The following is an 18,741-nucleotide window of genomic DNA, read 5'->3' as shown; positions in this document are numbered from 1 at the left end:
AAAGATTGTAGGTAGGGTGTGTGCTCTGCTTTTCATGATTTGCGTGCACATGTATTATTTACAACATCATGTTGGATGCATCAAACAAGAGAAAACATTTTGGGTACAATAACAGTTCTTTTTATTGTAGAGCGTGTAAACAGAATGCTTGCCAACTCATCTCTAACACAACAGTCCCTCTAAGAGGCAGGAGTGAGGAACTGCATGTCTTTCTTAGCAGACAGCTGAAGCAGTGGAGCTATATCTATATCTATATATATCTATACCTTTCAATTTCTTGTATTCTTGTACACATTCTTGTATTCACGTGGTCCCATTTGTCAGGGACCACGTACAACTGCTATGTTGCAGAGTTAAGATAATATAAGATGTATTGTACTTTATTGTCCGTTCACTATATTGTCCGTTAATGGAAATGTGTCTTTATGCTCACACCCCAAACCCCTGAGACAAACACACACATAAGGGACTGGAAGCAATTGGTCAGACGCATGGATCAGCCGCAGAGAAATTGTAGGGGGTCAAGTGCCTCGCTCAATGGCACAACAGCAGGCAATGGCATCTAGGATGATGCCAGCAACCCGGGCTGCTGGCCCACTTCTCTAACCACTAGGCTACCTGTCGCCCAATAAGCTTTCAAGATTGTTTGCAACTGCAGTAACTGGATTGGAATGTACCACCCAGTTCCCCCCATTTCTCAGCCCTTCATCTCGCTCCCCCTGTATCTGTCCCCTGGTGGTTCAGGCCTGGTAGGTCTTGACTAGGATCCACATGAGCAGCACAGTTATCAAGACTACTGTGAAGTTCAGAAACAGCTCCTGCACAGACCGGTCCATTCTGCCCCGAGAGGTGTGGCAGGAGAGGAGAAGAAGAATGGGAGTGTGTGGAGACAGGAAGGATGAGGGTCCTCACACCTTGCTTGGGAGGGCAGGTCAGTCTGTTAGGGAGGCCAAAGTCTCTGAAGGTGGAATCTGAAAGGGGGGGAAGATGTTCACCTTGAATTTTCTGGTGACAAATTAAAACTGTATCCCAAAACAACACCTTACTCCTGGGACAGACTGGAACCAAATAAAAGACCTGGGCATTTTATGCCAATTCCATCTCGAGGCCCCTATTATTAGCTGAATAATGATCATTTTGTGCCAAACTTAGAGTTTAGACAGGCCCACTAGGATTAAAATGGATCTTTAACTTAAAGACCCTTGCTCCCTTCGGTCTCAACGTGGACTTTGATCTGAAGCCATTCTTGTGATTGTTGTGATTGTTGTGACTTTGCCATTGTGGTTGTTTGTAGGCTTGTGTGGTCTTAAGTGAGTCTATGATCGTATGCTATCCATTTGTATTTATTGTATGCTGCTCTTTCTATGCCATTTTAATATTTGAGAAATTAACCAATGATATTAGGCCACTCTTGGCCATGATTACAGACACCTGTGTGTCTTGACACTATATATAAATGAGTCATCCCGCAGTGTCTTTGATTGTACCCTGATGAAGACAGCTTGCCTGTCGAAACGTTGGTAAATTAAACATTTTTGCATCTGAGCTCCTAGAGTGTGCGGCTCTCCATTATTTTTAAGCCATTGGGCATTTACCTGGCTGGGTCTGGTGGTGGGTGTGACAGGCAACGGTCCTCTGTAGTCCTGTGGTCGGGGTTTAAGAGTTGTCTGTCTGTCTTCTACAGTCCTGGGGGCCAGGGTCCACCCCTAAAGTAACCTCCTGCCCAAGGTTCAGATATAGTTTCTGGATGTTTGGGCCGTGGGGTGGAGCCGAACCCTCTGGAGCCTGACAATGGAATCTGACATGCAACCACATGCGGACACTCACACACACCTCCTCTGCTGATGAGGGCAGGACCCAGGGGATGGGGGACACAAGTGTTATTTACAAAAGCACATTGTCTGGGCTGGATTACAGTAGTTCTAAATACAATACTCATTCTTTTAATAATAAGAATTAGAGATGAGGCGTGCCAGGAAAATATGCATGTTGTGCTTTGGCTTGGTTATGGATTCACCTCACGCAATAACCAATGGCTTGGTTATGGATTCACCTCACACAATAAATAAATGGCTGGGTTATGGATTCAACTCACACAATAACCAATGGCTTGGTTATGGATGCACCTCACAATAACCAATGGCTTGGTTATGGATGCACCTCACAATAACCAATGGCTTGGTTATGGATGCACCTCACAATAACCAATGGCTTGGTTATGGATTCACCTCACAATAACCAATGGCTTGGTTATGGATTCACCTCACACAATAAATAAATGGCTGGGTTATGGATTCACCTCACACAATAAATAAATGGCTGGGTTATGGATTCACCTCACACAATAACCAATGGCTTGGTTATGGATTCACCTCACACAATAAATAAATGGCTGGGTTATGGATTCAACTCACACAATAACCAATGGCTGGAGTATAGATTCACCTCACACAATTCACCTCTATGACTCCCTGTATCCTTATAATGGGCCACATGGGCACTAAAAGGAAATATTGCATTTTAAAAGCCTAAATTAAGCAGCCTTTAAAAAAATAGACCACATTGAAATTCAATAAATCAGAGTTTTAATATGAATAGACTTGCTTTAAAAAAAAGTAATTTCTGAAGATGATTAATTATTTAATGTTATTAGTGATTCCAACCCTGTCCCTCATTTTAACATCAACCCTGTTAAATAAACTGAACTCTCATTTTAACATGGTGAAATTATTCCTTTAAAAAGATTATCAAAAGACACATTGAACATCTGATAGTCAAATCGTAGTTTAAAAGCAGGTGACCTGGTTTTACTCTTTTTGGACATTTTATGGTGTTTTGTGGTGGAAAACTGAGCAGGTCGTGTATAATATGTCAACCCTGTTACCCAGAGATAAATAGGCTAGAGATGTATTAACGATTTTTTTTAAATTGTAAAGCTTGTATTCAATTGTCCCTTCCTGTTGCACACAACAAGCTTCCATTCCCACTGTCACAGGGGGATTTCGGACTGATTTAAGATAAAGTTTTCAACCCTGTTACGGTCAACCCTGTTACAGTCAACCCTGTTACGGGCAACCCTGTTACAGTCAACCATGTTACGGTCAACCCTGTTACAGTCAACCCTGTTACGGTCAACCCTGTTACAGTCAACCATGTTACAGTCAACACTGTTACAGTCAACAATGTTACGGTCAACCCTGTTACGGTCAACCCTGTTACGGTCAACCCTGTTACAGTCAACCCTGTTACAGTCAACCCTGTTACAGTCAACCATGTTACGTCAACCATGTTACGGTCAACCCTGTCACAGTCAACACTGTTACAGTCAACCCTGTTACGGTCAACCCATCCACGGTCAACCCTGTTACGGTCAACCCTGTTACGGTCAACCATGTTACGGTCAACCCTGTCACGGTCAACCCTGTTACGGTCAACCCTGTTACAGTCAACCCTGTTACGGTCAACCATGTTACGGTCAACCCTGCTACGGTCAACCCTGTCACGGTCAACCCTGTTACGGTCAACCCTGTTACGGTCAACCCCGTTACGGTCAACCCCGTTACAGTCAACCCTGTTACAGTCAACACTGTTACAGTCAACCCTGTTACAGTCAACCCTGTTACAGTCAACCCTTTTACTTTTTTGGGCATTTAATAGGCACTTACAATAGCATTTTTGTTTTTAATCAACCACTCGAGATGGGAAAAAGTGTGTTTTATTAACTTGAACATTTGCTCTTTAGTTCAAGTTGTATTGTCACATGCACAAGTACAGTGAAATGTATAACTCTTTATGACAGAATGTTAGAATTAGGTTAAATAAACTATTTAAAATTCATTACTCAAAAGGCACTTAATTGGTGGAACGACCCAGTTGATAAGGTTGTTATGGATGTTTAGTAATTCTGCGGTTGAGTAACATTTGCACACTGACTTTGATAGTGACTTGTTATCATGTACGTTGTTGTGCTTTGGTGATTGGTGGTGTATTGGCATGCTTTCTAAGTGTTACAGGACACTAGTTAATAATGAAAGAACATTCGTTTGTCACACACTGTCATGGAGTATTCCTTTCAGAAACAACAACAGTTGTTGTAATAACTGACAGGCTAACTTGTTACATATCACGACAGCAAACCTCACAACTAGCCATACATTCGACAGCTGCTTAAGGAGAGTATTGTTATCACAAATCTGCTGCTAAACCTGCCCTCTGGTCAATCCATAAATACATGCAACACGCCTGCATGCACACACTGCATGTACACACACACACACACTGCATGTACACAGACACACACACACACACTGGGGTCACAGCAGGACTGCTGAGAGAGTTTTCCCTGAGCCGCTCTCATTCCAGGATTCCATAGGCATTCCAAGGGGATTAATATAATCCAGGGGACTGTCTCTTACTGGAATTAAACCCACTTCTGATCTTTTAATTGCTGACAAGATGGTTACTGCTCAGGGGGAAGTTAGATTTGTTAAAATGTTGTTGCCAGGGAAAGTCACGCAAGGAGGACTGGGGAGGCTATATGAGTTACAGGATATCTTAGACATTTCGCAGAACCTGGGGAGAGCCATCATATACTGTACTCTGTACCAACTTCTGCCTCCAATTGTATTACTAAAGGAGAATTGTAATACTTAAACAAAGAGTCTGTGTTTCCTTTCTACTACTAATGAATACGTTTGCGAATTATATAGAACTGATCATCTGTTGAAGAAATTGACCAACAAAAGGATCTCAAAACCATAATGTATCATGGGGAAATTGAGACTGACTGACTGATCTACGAATAATAATGAGTAAGTTATTTAAGAAGTAGGGATCGTTGAAGATCAGTCAGTCGGCAGTCGCCTGCAAACCCAACATTAAGACACAGGTAAGACTGATTCACCGTGCCCAATTCACTATCCTTCACAAATCAAACACATGCAAATAGCTGTAGTCCAATTTTAGTCACTAGACCTGGTACCAATAATAACTTTAATGTAAATTCATCAATTTAAATTAAACAAATAAATAATGGGAATAATGTGAAGGGAACAATGCCGTTACCATGCTCTTCGAGGTGAATGAATTGATCAGCAATCTGAAGTGAAGAGAACATTTAGCAACTCTTTGAGGACAGTGGAAGTTGATAAAAGTAATGCCAAAGCGTGTCAGCCCTTTTGCGGTTTTACAGAATAGAGAAAGGAAGGAGGCCTTTATATTTCAAAATCGTCTCCTATGGGTTCAGGGACCAATCACAATGCGAATACAAAACAAAACCAATGGTTCCGTGTGACGTCATCAACTGGGCAGTTAGGCGTCATATTCCTATGCTTGGTTCCCTTGCTCAGGCGCTGTATGCATCAACCAATGATTGTTTGCAATGTCATCAACTGTGCAGTCTAGCAACAGATTTTAGCCTGGTTGACAGGCGACCCACATGCCTATACACAAATCAAGAATTTAGAGTGAAGCACCAGATCGATGTAGCATGTGATGTGATTACCTGATCAGCAAAATACCTATCCAGGGGTTGTAAGATCTGGCATGCATTCGCAAAATCTGATTAGGGGAACACGACTGTATGAGGCCCATTCCTCTGCCTAGGTTTTGTTGACACATTCCAGATATGACAACAACGCCTGGATAGGTATTTTACGTAATTCCGGAAGCATTTCTCAGGTCTGTGTAGCAGTGGGGACATATTTAGAAGTTACACCATGGAGCCCTGCTCTGGAAACGTGAAAGCTGTCAGGAGAAGTAAAGAGGAGAAGAAACTTCTCCGAAAGCAAATCAAAGCCAGTCATACTTTACTGAAACATGAGGGTATAAGCACAGTATCACAGCCCACCAAGGTAATAACTGCAGTCTTTGTTTTGCGGGAGAGAGCTAGTGTTACGTGTTAGCTACTGTAGCTAGCTGCTAGACAGCAAGAACACATCTGTACGTTCATAAAGTAGACAGAACACGAATACAATAGCTATATACTGTGCAATGTGACTAGGTAAGCTATCTGAGAAAAGAACACAGACACGATCTAGGACTGTAATGCTAGCTACACTGATGTTTCTCTGCAGAGCCTGGTGGTGGCTAACGGTGGGCTAGGTAACGGTGTGAGCCGTGAGCAGCTCCAGGACGTGCTGGGAGAGGTCGGTGAGGTGGAAACCCTGGTTATGCCCCCACACAAACCCTACGCCCTAGTGACCTACAGGTCAGAGGTCAGCGCCCAAAGAGGACACGCCCTCAACGGACGACAGCTGCAGTGTGGGGACCAGATTGTCACACTGTACCTGAGCTATGTCAACACAGGTAAATGTGTGTGTGTGGGGGTCACCATAGTTGACTCAGTCAGATCTGAAGACAAAAAAAAGTTTGTGTGTGTGTTATGCTCCCTGTAGTAACTTGTTTGTGTCTATCTCCTTGCAGTGGACAGTGAGTTGTGGGGGTGTGTGGACCTCCCCCCAGGGTTGGTGCTGGTTGAGGAGTTTGTGTCCCCAGAGGAAGAGGCTCTCCTGCTGGATGCTATAGACTGGACGTCCCACGATGAGGATGTCACTGGTGAGCAGTCGGATTTAAACCACTCCTTCACAGACACAACACATGTTCAGATATTTTAAAGATGTGTTATTCCGTCTGATCAATCAGTCAACCAGTCAACTAGTGACGGGATGTGGTGACGTCTACAAATGATGTAGACAACACACGCATATTTATATAGAACGATCCTAAACGTCCCTTATCTGTCACTAATGTTGAAAAATATTATATTTAAACTTACTCTGCCGTTTGTCTGTGGTGTTGGTCCCTCAGCTGGTCGAAATTTGAGACAAAATATCCACATGAAAGTATTATTCAACCAACTTTAAAACACGGGTCTCTGTGTGTGGCAATTAAAAAATATGTTTGCTCATGACTGAAGGCACGTGCACAAGGCAGAAGTACACAGATGCGAACCATGCATACTAACCAAAGTCTTCCAGGTGTTTACATGGTTTCTCGCCTGTGCCAGGGAATAGAAACGTCAACTTCAGTACCGGTGCTCTAAAAAGTCAGGCAAACAATAGTTTCATGTAGATATTTTGTCTCAAATTTAGAGCAGCTGAAGGACCAACATCACGGACAATTGGAAGAGTAAGTTCAAATATAATTTCATTCAACATTCCAGCTTGTATAGGACCTGAGGACCATTTCCAGAATCAAGCACTGTCACACAGCAGGTAGCCTAGCAGTTAAGAGCGTTGGGCCTGTAACCAAAAGGTCGCTGGTTTGAGTCGACTAGGTGAAGAATCTGTCGACGTGACCTTGAGCAAGGCACTTAACCCTAATTGATTATATAAGTCTCTTTGGATAAGCTCATCTGCTAAATGACCAAAATATCCAGACGGTATGTTACATATTCACCATGTAGGTCCCCAAACAACCAATCAACCAACTGTCAGTGCAGGTTTCAGTCACTGGCTAATAATTGTTGTTTGTCTTCCAGTGCAGAAAGTCCTGAAGCACAGGAGAGTGAAGCATTTTGGTTACGAGTTTCGCTATGACAACAACAACGTGGACAAAGACAAACCGTTACCTGGAGGTATGTGTGTCTTGTCAGTCCCTATGACCATCATAGTATTGTATGGTGTTTGTGTATGGAATATACTCAGTGGTTCCCTTGCTATAAATTGATGTTTGTGGTCTTGTTCCCAGGTCTTCCCCAGGTGTGTGTCCCTGTGCTGGAGAGGTGTGTGAGGGACAGACACACAGAAGTCATGCCAGACCAGCTGACTGTGAACCAGTACCAGTCTGGACAAGGTGAGTCTAATCTCATCCAGCAGCTGTAGTACCCTCCTTGACCTCACAGGGGCAGCGTGCTCTGCAGTCAGAAGGCAGAGGACAATGAAGGTAGAATCAATGCTGCTGTAGAATCAGACTGTGAAGTGTGTGGAACTGGAAATGAACACAATCCTTATGTAAGTTATTCAGAGGCAATTTATAGACCTTTCTACTGGTTGATGTTTGGATAACTCATGTTAATAGTGCTGGTGTTTAAAGGCATACCGTTGAGCTTATGGGTTATTTGTGTTGCTGTCAGGTATTCCTCCTCATGTGGACACTCACTCTGCCTTTGAAGACATCATTCTCTCCCTAAGCTTGGGTGCTAAGGTACATCTTCAATCTGTTTTAATTTCCTCACAGAACATTAAGTCTATACTCTGTCCCCCATCCTCTCTCTTCCCCCACCCTTTCTCTCTCTCTCTGTCTTTCTCGCAATGCATTGAAAAAGCTTTTCAGAGTTTTTGTGAGCGTGTTACTGTAGCTGGAGAGGCCCTCACAATGCTGCTTAGTATCCCGCAAGACACACACACACACACACACACACACACACACACACACACACACACACACACACACACACACAAACTAGAGTGGAGAGTTCCGTCTCATAGACTGAGTTGATGATGTGTGTCTGTGAAGGCTGCTTCTTTTTGGTAATGGTGAATTAATGAAAGAAATGCAAAGACAGATGTAGGAAAGAGAAAGAGGTTCCATATGTCTGTGTGAAGTTGTTCCCTGTCACAGCTACAAGGCAGACACTGTCAGTAAATCACTGGTTGACAGGAGGGGGCAGCTTTTCCTGCGACAGGCTGACAGGGAGACTGCTTTAGATACGACAGGGTTAGAGGATGAGACACGTCATCTTTTCCTGCGACAGGCTGACAGGGAGACTGCTTTAGGTACGACAGGGTTAGAGGATGCGACACGTCATCTTTTCCTGCGACAGGCTGACAGGGAGGCTGCTTTAGGTACGACAGGGTTAGAGGATGAGACACGTCATCTTTTCCTGCGACAGGCTGACAGGGAGGCTGCTTTAGGTACGACAGGGTTAGAGGATGCGACACGTCATCTTTTCCTGCGACAGGCTGACAGGGAGGCTGCTTTAGGTACGACAGGGTTAGAGGATGAGACACGTCATCTTTTCCTGCGACAGGCTGACAGGGAGACTGCTTTAGGTACGACAGGGTTAGAGGATGCGACACGTCATCTTTTCCTGCGACAGGCTGACAGGGAGGCTGCTTTAGGTACGACAGGGTTAGAGGATGCGACACGTCATCTTTTCCTGCGACAGGCTGACAGGGAGGCTGCTTTAGGTACGACAGGGTTAGAGGATGAGACACGTCATCTTTTCCTGCGACAGGCTGACAGGGGGGCTGCTTTAGGTACGACAGGGTTAGAGGATGCGACACGTCATCTTTTCCTGCGACAGGCTGACGGGGAGACTGCTTTAGGTACGACAGGGTTAGAGGATGAGACACGTCATCTTTTTGGGGTGGCAGGTAGCCTAGTGGTTAGAGCATTGGGCCAGTAACCGAAAGGTTGCTAGATTGAATCCCCGAGCTGACAAGATAAAAATCTGTCGTTCTGCCCCAGAACAAGGCAGTTAACCCGCTGTTCCTAGACCGTCATTGAAAATATGAATTTGTTCTTAACTGACTTGCCTAGTTAAATAAAGGTTAAATACATTTTGAAATCTGTTCCTCTGCGCCTGCAGTGGTGCCATTAGCAACAGCCTCTCTTACAACACAAGATCAATTACAGACAGATAGTGTACCGTGCTGCGTGTCTGACAGAATGATAAGGAACTTCTCCATGTGAAAGGAAGTTTTATGCCCAGACTGATAGGAGAGAAGTGAACTGCCCTGAAGTTATAATGAAGTTGACAGCCTTGACTGATAGTTAATTTGGAATAATATAAAACATATCCTTGTCTCTGAAGCTGTGGTAGGCAGTGTTGAGTGAGCGTTTCGATTTTGTAATATGTTTTTGTGATGAAGTGTCTTGAGGGACATCTATGTTTTGTAAGTTGTAATGTACTAGTTGGCAGTTTTGAGTGGTTGGCAATGTCTTTGTTCAGTAGAAATGAATAGGCAGTTGTAAGCGATACTTAGGCTTCTACTCAAATCAAGTGTTATTGGTCACATGCCCTGAATACAACAGGTGTAGCCCTTACAGTGAAATGCTTACATAGGAGCCCCTAACCAACAGTGCAGTTTCAGAAAATATGAATAAGAGATAAAAGTAACAAGTAATTAAAGAGGAGCAGCAAAAAATAACAATATAAACAGGGTGTTGCTGGTACAGTACAGAGGTAGTATGTACATGTAGGTGTTCATATTTTCTGACGTTGTAGTAGGTTATCTGGACTGACAGGTTAGGCCTACTGGAGGATATCTTTGTTTCCTCTGCAGTAATCATTTAACAGGAAGTTGTCAGGCAAAGGTAATGAATCAGTAAACATTGCGTGTGTGTGTGAATAATTGCTGGGGGTTTTAGCATAGAGAAGCTGTCTGGTTCTGGATTGATTTGGTCACATCTGAGCGGTTCTGTTGATGGGGTGATACTCCCCAGAGGATCTGAGAGGAGGAAGAGAGCCCAGATCGTGTGTGTGTGTATGAGCATGTAGATATCAGTAAGGCCTGTGATTTCATGGAGGAGAAAGTGGTGTAGAAAGTTGTGATCTGTTCCTGCTTTGTAACACCGGTTCAGCAGTGTCTGAAATGCCATTATATCCTGTCACTCTCCTCTCTCTCTCGCCATCTCTCTGTCTCCCTCTCGCTCCATTTCTCTCTCATTGCAGACGGTGATGGATTTTCGTCATCCTGAAGGCCGCTCGGTTGCCATAGTGTTGCCAGGGCGCAGTCTCCTGGTGATGAAGGGAGAGAGCAGATACCTATGGACCCACGGGTAAGAGAGAGATGGGGTTGGGGAGAGAGAGATCTGAGACCTATGGACCCTCAGGTAAGAGAGAGATGGGGAGAGAGAGATCTGAGACCTATGGACCCTCGGGTAAGAGAGAGATGGGGAGAGAGAGATCTGAGACCTATGGACCCTCGGGTAAGAGAGAGATGGGGAGAGAGAGATCTGAGACCTATGGACCCTCAGGTAAGAGAGAGATCTGAGACCCATGGACCCTCAGGTAAGAGAGAGATGGGGTTGGGGAGAGAGATCTGAGACCCATGGACCCTCAGGTAAGAGAGAGATGGGGAGAGAGAGATCTGAGACCTATGGACCCTCGGGTAAGAGAGAGATGGGGAGGGAGAGAGAGCTGAGACCTATGGACCCTCAGGTAAGAGAGAGATGGGGAGGGGGAGAGAGAGCTGATACCTATGGACCCACTGGTAAGAGAGAGATGGAGAGAGAGAGAGAGAGAAAGTGGGGGTAAAGGAAGAGGGTGAGACTAGTGGGTGTAGGGACAGTTCAACCAAATTACAAAATGACATTGGTTTCCTTATGCTGTTAACAGTCTAGGGACAAAGTATGACAGCTATCCATGCTTTGGGTTCAAAACATCCAAAAGTATCTAAAATCTATTATGAAGCTCAACAGTCACTTATGGAGGATGTGAACATTATGCGTGAAAAATGCTAACAACAAACACATTTCTTGAGTAGGATTTGTGCCACAAATGCTAAAATGTTAGTATGTGTAAACAGTACCATGGACACTAAACCAAAGCATGGATTGATGTCATACCTTGCTTATTGACTGCTGTCAGTGTAAGGAAACCAACATGTCAACTTTCCATTTAAATGGGTGTTTTCTGTGGTTTTCCAGGATAACCCCCAGGAAGTTTGATGTGGTGCCAGCCTGTGACCCAAAATCCCCAGCTGCAGTGACCTCTGGCCTCAGTAACCATAGTAACCTCACCCTAAGTAGGAGGGGCACCAGGACCTCTCTCACCTTCCGTAAGGTGCGCCGCACACCATGTGACTGTGGTGAGCTCTTTTATTTGTTAAAAGCAGATGGGATTGATGTGTCTCTGTGTGTACCTTTACCTGTGCTGACCCGTTTGTCCCGATCTCTCTTCTGTGCAGGTTACCCCTCGGCCTGTGACAGCCAGCAGCCTACTGCCCCTCCCTCGCCCCCCTCCCTTCCTCGCAGCCAGACTGACGCCTGCCGTCTGGAGGCGGAGTTTGTGCACCGCGTGTACGAGGAGATCGCTTGTCACTTCAGCAGCACTCGACACTCCCCCTGGCCACGCGTGTGTCACTTCCTGTCTTCCCTAGAACCAGGAAGCATTCTCGCTGATGTGGGCTGTGGGAACGGAAAGTACCTGGGCGTCAACCCGGATGTGATTGCGGTAAGGGGGGTCTGTGAGGGTAATTTCTAAATACTAGCATCTTTTAACACAATCTACGGAAGAGAGTGTCCTGTTTATTGACTACTGTTCTGTTCTCGCTCTGCCATTAGCCTATCATGCATGTTTTCTGACTTCTTTACACGTCTCAGCTTTGTGAAGCCTGATGAAGAAAATAGACAGTTATAAACGCTACACTATTTTTGTAAACATTTATTATTTGAATAAAACATGACTTTTCCCTCTATCTTGGTACTCAGACTATGCTTTAGATGTACCATATAAACTTTCAAAGACTCCAAAACAGTCTCTACACGATGTTCCCAGCATAGCGAAGCCTTGTGAATGCTACTCTACTTTTGTGAAAATGGATTAGGATACCTGCAGAGACTACTCCCCCCTCAGCCATTCTAATAGTGATAACTTCACTACTTTGAATTGAATGCAAATGTTGACCTTTGTGTGTCTGTCTCTGTGTATGAGCAAGAGTGAGTGTGTATTTCGTGGTGTGTTGCGCGCACGATAAAACAGAATATCTGAAATTCTCCTCCAGCCTTCCCCCAGTCCCTTCCTTATAGGCTAGAGCAAATGACTCACGAAGCCTAATTACATTTCTCCCCTGAACAAGAGTTTTATTCAAAAGATTATTACAGCTATCAATTTCCCTCGCTCTCTCCTCTCCTACTCTGCTGTGAGTTGTTGCGGATGGCTAGTCTGGCTATAATTTGTCCACTGCTGGTTTTCATTATGCGGTATAAGTTGGGTGACTTTGATGAGGATGTGAAAGTCTTAATGATTCTCTCGATAAGGCAGGCCAGTAATGGGGTTGGCTGGGGTCAGGAGGTTTATAATCAGTAGTTGTGTTCATTCCTCTCACTATTTAATCAGAAAACTGGAAAAGGAGTAATTACTAATCAGGAAGTTTTAGATTAAAATGGAAGTGTTGTGTGTGTGTTATTTTTTGTTTTATTGCACCTTTATTTAACTAGGCAAGTCAGTTAAGAACAAATTCTTATTTACAATGACGGCCTAGGAACAGCGGGTTAACTGTCTTGTTCAGGGGCAGAACGACAGGTGTTTACTTTGGCGGCTCGGGGATTCGATCTAGCAACCTTTCGGTTACTGGCCCACCGCTCTAACCACTAGGCTACCTTCTGCGGCATATGGGCTATATGGATTAATACAGTTGTGTGTGCTTGTATCTCTTATTTGTAGGTGGGCTGGGTGGATTAATAAAGTTGTGTGTGTTTGTATCTCCTTCCTGTGTGTAGGTGGGCTGTGACCGTAGCAGTGCTCTGGTCCAGATCTGCTCTGAAAGAGGCTTCCAGGCCTTTGTGTCAGATGCCCTCAATGTACCTCTACGCAGTGACACCTGTGATGCCTGCATCTCTATTGCGGTCATACACCACCTCTCCACACAGGTCACACACACACCGACACAGATGCTTTTCATTTAGTGATTTCATTCAACTTGATTTAATGATTTCTGTATTTCACATTGACAGTGTATTTCGTTATCAAGCTGTCAGTGGTCATGAACTAAAACATATCTTATTTCATGTTTAATCGAGTGTAGTTGTTTGAGTTGTTAATGTGTGTGTGTGTGTGTGTGTGTGTGTATAGAAGCGGAGGCAGGCTGTGGTTGAGGAACTTGTTCGACTACTGAGGCCTGGAGGACGGGCGCTGATCTATGTGTGGGCTGTGGAACAGGAATATAACAAGCAGAAGTCCAAATATCTCAAAGAGACCAGACAACAGGGTCCTACAGGCGACTCCACGGACCACAACAACCAGGAGTCAAAGAGTCTTACAGGCAATACCACAGACGCCCACAACACAGCACAGGATCTTTCAGGCAATACCACAGACGCCCACAACACAGCACAGGATCTTTCAGGCATAGCCACGGACTGCACCATGGTCCACCGTGAGACAGAGAGACCAGCAAAACTGAGCGTTCATACCAACCGCACTGCCTTCAACTCCCAGGACCTCCTGGTACCCTGGCACCTCAAGGGGGGAGGGAGAGGAGGGTGTAACCAGGGGAGGGGAGGGGATGAGCAGGGGGAACAAGGCTCCAAAAATACTTTAGACCCCCCCACTGAAGCCCAGGCCCCTGTCCCCAATACTGCTCCCAGCCCAGTGTTTCACCGCTACTACCATGTGTTCCACAAGGGGGAGCTAGAGGAGCTGTGTGTCAGGGTTAGAGGGGTGACCATACAGAGAAGCTACCACGACCAGGGGAACTGGTGTGTCATACTGGAGAAAACTGGAGACTAGATAAACAAACACTTTCAAGATTTTAGTAAATGTGCTCCTGAACTGATAAACATTGAATTCGGGAAAATAAATGAGCTTTTCGCCTCATCAGATAAAGATGAGACAATTATACGAACCAATTAACCATTTTATTATCTCTGATTTATTGTAAATAATAAAGATTGAAAAACAAAATGTCCTTCAAATGAATGAGGAAAGTGCCTGCTTGATTTTCTTCACTCCAACTTCATGTAGTTAGTTTTAAGCCCCAGGGTGCTGAATGGTAACCCTTGATAGATTTGTGTCATTGTAACCACTGAATGGTTCACTTTAAAATCTACGTTTTCATACCTCCGTTAGATTCAAGACCACTTTGGTGGCCTGGAGACTTTAGTTTTGGGGTAAACTAAGCCTTTAAGTCCCCTTCATTGCCAAGCTGAGTCACTGTAAGGTCTGGTATATTTACAACAGTGTGTTGGTCTGCTGCTGCCACCTTTGCTTCCCAATGCCAGACTAATTCATCTCAATGGGGGGGGGTACCAGACAATCACAGAGAGAGGGGCCCAAAATGTCCAGCTCGTAAACTGACTGCTCCTCTCTCTTTCCATCGGTCTCTCTCTGTCTCTCCATTCTGCTGTAAACTGGGATCATTGTGGTCACTACACTGCCTCTATCATTTTTCTCCCTCTTTGTCCCCTCCCTTTCCCATCCTCTGTCTTGCTGCTTCTCTCCCCAACACCCCCCTATCCCTCCCAATCTGCTGTATAGCAGCCGGAGTATCAGTATTCAGGACTACGCGCTATAAGGGAGTCTGGCTCTCTGTAGCCCACCCCTGAAATGGACACACTCACACACACAAATGTTAAGGAGATAAGGTCCAACAGAGGAGTTAAATAGCTGAATGGATCACTGGGTAATGGGCTCTTGTTTGTGGCAGTGACGGTATCTCAAAGCAGCCTTGTGATAATTCAGAAATGGCTCCCGGTAAATGATCTCCGCTGTCTGAGTCCACCGGGACTGAACTGCCAGTTATGTAGTTAAAAGGAGGAGGCTGGAGTCTACCTTGCCTGGTGTTTTATCTGGCTATCGGTTGTTGTGCTGCTGCTGTCTGGCTGCAGATAGACACTTGACATTTTCAGAAAATTAAAGGTGGCTAGATGTCTGCCTGCGCCCAGTGTATTGATCAGATGGATAGAAGGTCTAATGCATTTTAAATCTATTTACTGAGGAGGTAACATCAAGACAACATCATTGCAAAACATTCCTATTCATTATAGGCCATTTTGCATTCTCTGTTATGGTCAACATCCTGGCCTTGACATAGGCAGGCCTATCTCTTATCCTTCAGCCTACTCAGCAGAACACACTGGGCCTACCACAGAACTACACTGAACAAAAATATAAATTCAACATGTTGGTTTCATGAGCTGAAATAAAACATCCCAGAAATGTTCCATGTGCACAAAAAATCATATTTCTCTAATATTTTGGGCACAAATTTGATTACATTCCTGTTAGTGAGCATTTCTTCTTTGCCAGGATAATCCATCCACCTGACTGGTGTGGCAAATCAAGAAACTGATTAAACAGCATGATCATTACACAGGTGCACCTTGTGTTGGGGACAATAACAGGCCACTCTAAAATGTGCAGTTTTGTCACACAACACAATGTCACACATGTCTTAAGTTTTGAGGCAGTGTGCAATTAGCATGCTGACTGCAGGAATGTCCACCAGAGCTGTTGCCAGATAATTTAATGTTAATTTCTCCAACAAAAGCCAAAGTCATTTTTGGGAATTTGGCAGTACGTCCAACCAGCCTCACAATCGCAGACCACGTGTAACCACGCCAACCCAGCACCTCCACATCCGGCTACTTAACCTGTGGGATCGTCTGAGACCAGCCACCCGGACAGCTGATGAAACTGTGGGTTTGCACAACTGAAGACTTTCTGCACAAACTGTCAGTAACCATCTCAGGGAAGCTCATCTGCATGGTTGTCGTCCTCACCAGGGTCCTGACTTAGCTGCAGTTGGCATATGCTCACCTTCGATGGCGACTGGCACACTGGAGAAGTGTGCTCTTCACGGATTAATCCTGGTTTCAACCTTACCGGCCAGATGGCAGACGGCGGCGTGTATGGCGTTGTGTGGGCGAGCGGTTTGCTGATGTCAGCGTTGTGAACAGAGTGCCCAATGGGGTGGTTAGGGTATGGGCAGGCACAAACTACGGACACAGTTGTATTTTGTTGATGGCAATGCACCTCATGTTTCAGCATGATAATTCACAGCCCCATGTCGCAAGGATCTGTACAGAATTCCTGGGAGCTGAAAATGTCCCTGTTCTTGCATGGCCTGCATAGTCACCATACATGTGTAGGACAGCATGTTCAGGATCAATGTGTACGACAGCATGTTCCAGTGCCGACTAATATCCAGCAACTTCGCACATCCATTGAGTGGGACAACAGGCCACAATCATCCGCCTGATCAACTCTATGCGAAGGAGTTGTGTCGGGCTGCATGGGGTAAATGGTGGTCACACCAGATACTGACTGGTTTTCTGATCCACGCCCCTACCTTTTTTTAAGGTATCTGTGACAAAGAGATGCATATCTGTATTCCCAGTCATGTGAAATCCATAGATTAGGGCCTAATGTGTTTATTTCAATTGACTGAAATTGTTGCATGTTGTTTATATTTTTGTTCAGTGTAGGATGAGATTTTAGCTCTATGGGAGTTACACTATTTCCCTTCTCTCAAGTAGTGTCCTGCAAACATACAGTGAGATTAAGAAAAGATAACTTTCAATGAAGGCCAAAAGGAGGGGGGCTTGAACCTTGTGGTTATGGGATGAGTGGGGGGACGTCCCAAGGAACATGGATAGGAAGGACCATGTGACTTCCTCTCACTGTTTTGATGTTTGTTAGTGAGCTGGCTAAGATATCTACAGTAGCTACACATCTTTGCTGTACTAGCTAGTAGGTAATAGCATTATTAAAAATGGTTTTATTGCTATGTGATATTACAAACATACATACACTACCGTTCATAAGTTTGGGGTCACTTAGAAATGTCCTTGTCCATTAAAATAACATCAAATTCATCAGAAATACAGTGTAGCCATTGTTAATGTTGTAAATGACTATTGTAGCTGGAAACTGCAGATTTTTTATGAAATATCTACATTATCAGCAACCATCACTGACTCCTGTGTTCCAATGACACGTTGTGTTTGCTAATCCAAGTGTATCATTTTAAAAGGCTAATTGACCATTAGAAAACCCTTTTGCAATTATGTTAGCACAGCTGAAAACTGTTGTGCTGATTAAACAAGCAATAAAACTGTCCTTCTTTAGACTAGTTGAGAGTCTGGAGCATCAGCATTTGTGGGCTCTATTACAGGCTCAAAATGGCCAAAAACAAAGAACTTTCTTCTGAAACTCTTCAGTCTATTCTTGTTCTGAGAAATATTCCAATATTCCATGTGAGAAATTGCCAAACTGTCTCTAACCAGAATAGAAAGAGGAGAGGGAGGCCCCGGTGCACAACTGAGCAAGAGGACAAGTACATTAGAGTGTCTAATTTGAGAAACAGACGCCTCACAAGTCCTCAACTGGCAGCTTCATTAAATAGTACCCGCAAAACACCCGTCTCAACGTCAACAGTGAAGAAGCGACTCCGGGATGATGGCCTTCTAGGCAGAGTTCCTCTGTCCAGTGTCTGTGTTCTTTTGCCCATCTTAAACTTTTCTTGTTATTGGCCAGGCTGAGATATGGCTTTTTCTTTGCAACTTTGCCTAGAAGGCCAGCATCCAGGAGTCGCCTCTTCACTGTTGACGTTGAGGTTTGCTGTGTGCCTTCACTCTGTCTTCTTCCTCCCTGGGCCTGCTGTTTCAACATAGCACCAAGAACCTGTCTGTCTCCCTGCCTGTCTGCCTGTCTCCCGCTTTTATCGCACTCTTTACCCTTTGTAGTGTGTGAAACTACACAATGTCTTGCGGGAACCTGCACAATGTTATTACAATACATTATTTTGATACATTGTAAAAAAAAAAATCTGTATTTTCCCACACTCTAACCTAGACAGGTGCAAATTTGGGGAGGGACACAACAAATAAATAGCTTTGCATGTGTGGCTCCTTACCACAATCAATCAGTATGTCAAAAATAATCTCTGCTCAGAGTGCCTTAGGAATATTTTTAGCAGAGAGAGAAGCTAGTGTGGAAGGAGCGTCTTCCACCTAGGAAGATTAAGAATTTTCCAAATATGAGGATCATGTCTCTATCAATTCAGAGCCTGACAGTGAGTTGGAAAAAGATGATGAGATTGACCCTCAGCCAGCCCCAGGACCAGCCCGTCA

General features: G+C 44.5%; 2 protein-coding genes across 3 annotated transcripts; one reads left to right on the top strand and one right to left on the bottom strand.

Annotated features, from left to right (window-relative positions):
* Window positions 1-606: 606 nt before the first annotated feature.
* On the bottom strand, window positions 607-945 carry LOC139549539 (sarcolipin). The gene has a single exon (XM_071360139.1). It carries the CDS (start codon window positions 834-836, stop codon window positions 741-743), a length of 96 nt encoding a protein of 31 aa, XP_071216240.1. The 5' UTR covers window positions 837-945; the 3' UTR covers window positions 607-740.
* A 4,596-nt stretch (window positions 946-5,541) lies between these two features.
* alkbh8 (alkB homolog 8, tRNA methyltransferase) lies at window positions 5,542-14,587 on the top strand. 2 transcript variants are annotated; one of them, XM_071360137.1, is made up of 12 exons: window positions 5,550-5,852; window positions 6,075-6,306; window positions 6,424-6,555; window positions 7,481-7,576; window positions 7,690-7,794; window positions 8,075-8,145; window positions 10,619-10,725; window positions 11,596-11,756; window positions 11,856-12,121; window positions 13,390-13,539; window positions 13,742-13,973; window positions 14,016-14,587. In XM_071360137.1, the coding sequence occupies exons 1-12, from the start codon at window positions 5,718-5,720 to the stop codon at window positions 14,396-14,398; spliced, it is 2,070 nt and encodes a 689-aa protein (XP_071216238.1). In that variant the 5' UTR covers window positions 5,550-5,717; the 3' UTR covers window positions 14,399-14,587. The 2 variants fall into 2 exon arrangements, with proteins under 2 accessions (XP_071216237.1, XP_071216238.1); XM_071360136.1 differs by having other exon boundaries at window positions 5,542-5,852; window positions 13,742-14,587.
* The last annotated feature ends 4,154 nt before the right edge of the window (window positions 14,588-18,741 follow it).

Source organism: Salvelinus alpinus, chromosome 22 (assembly GCF_045679555.1).
Source record: "Salvelinus alpinus chromosome 22, SLU_Salpinus.1, whole genome shotgun sequence".
NCBI lineage: Eukaryota > Metazoa > Chordata > Actinopteri > Salmoniformes > Salmonidae > Salvelinus > Salvelinus alpinus.
The sequence above is the reverse complement of the archived record's forward strand: the minus strand, read 5'-3'. Positions and strand labels throughout refer to the sequence as shown.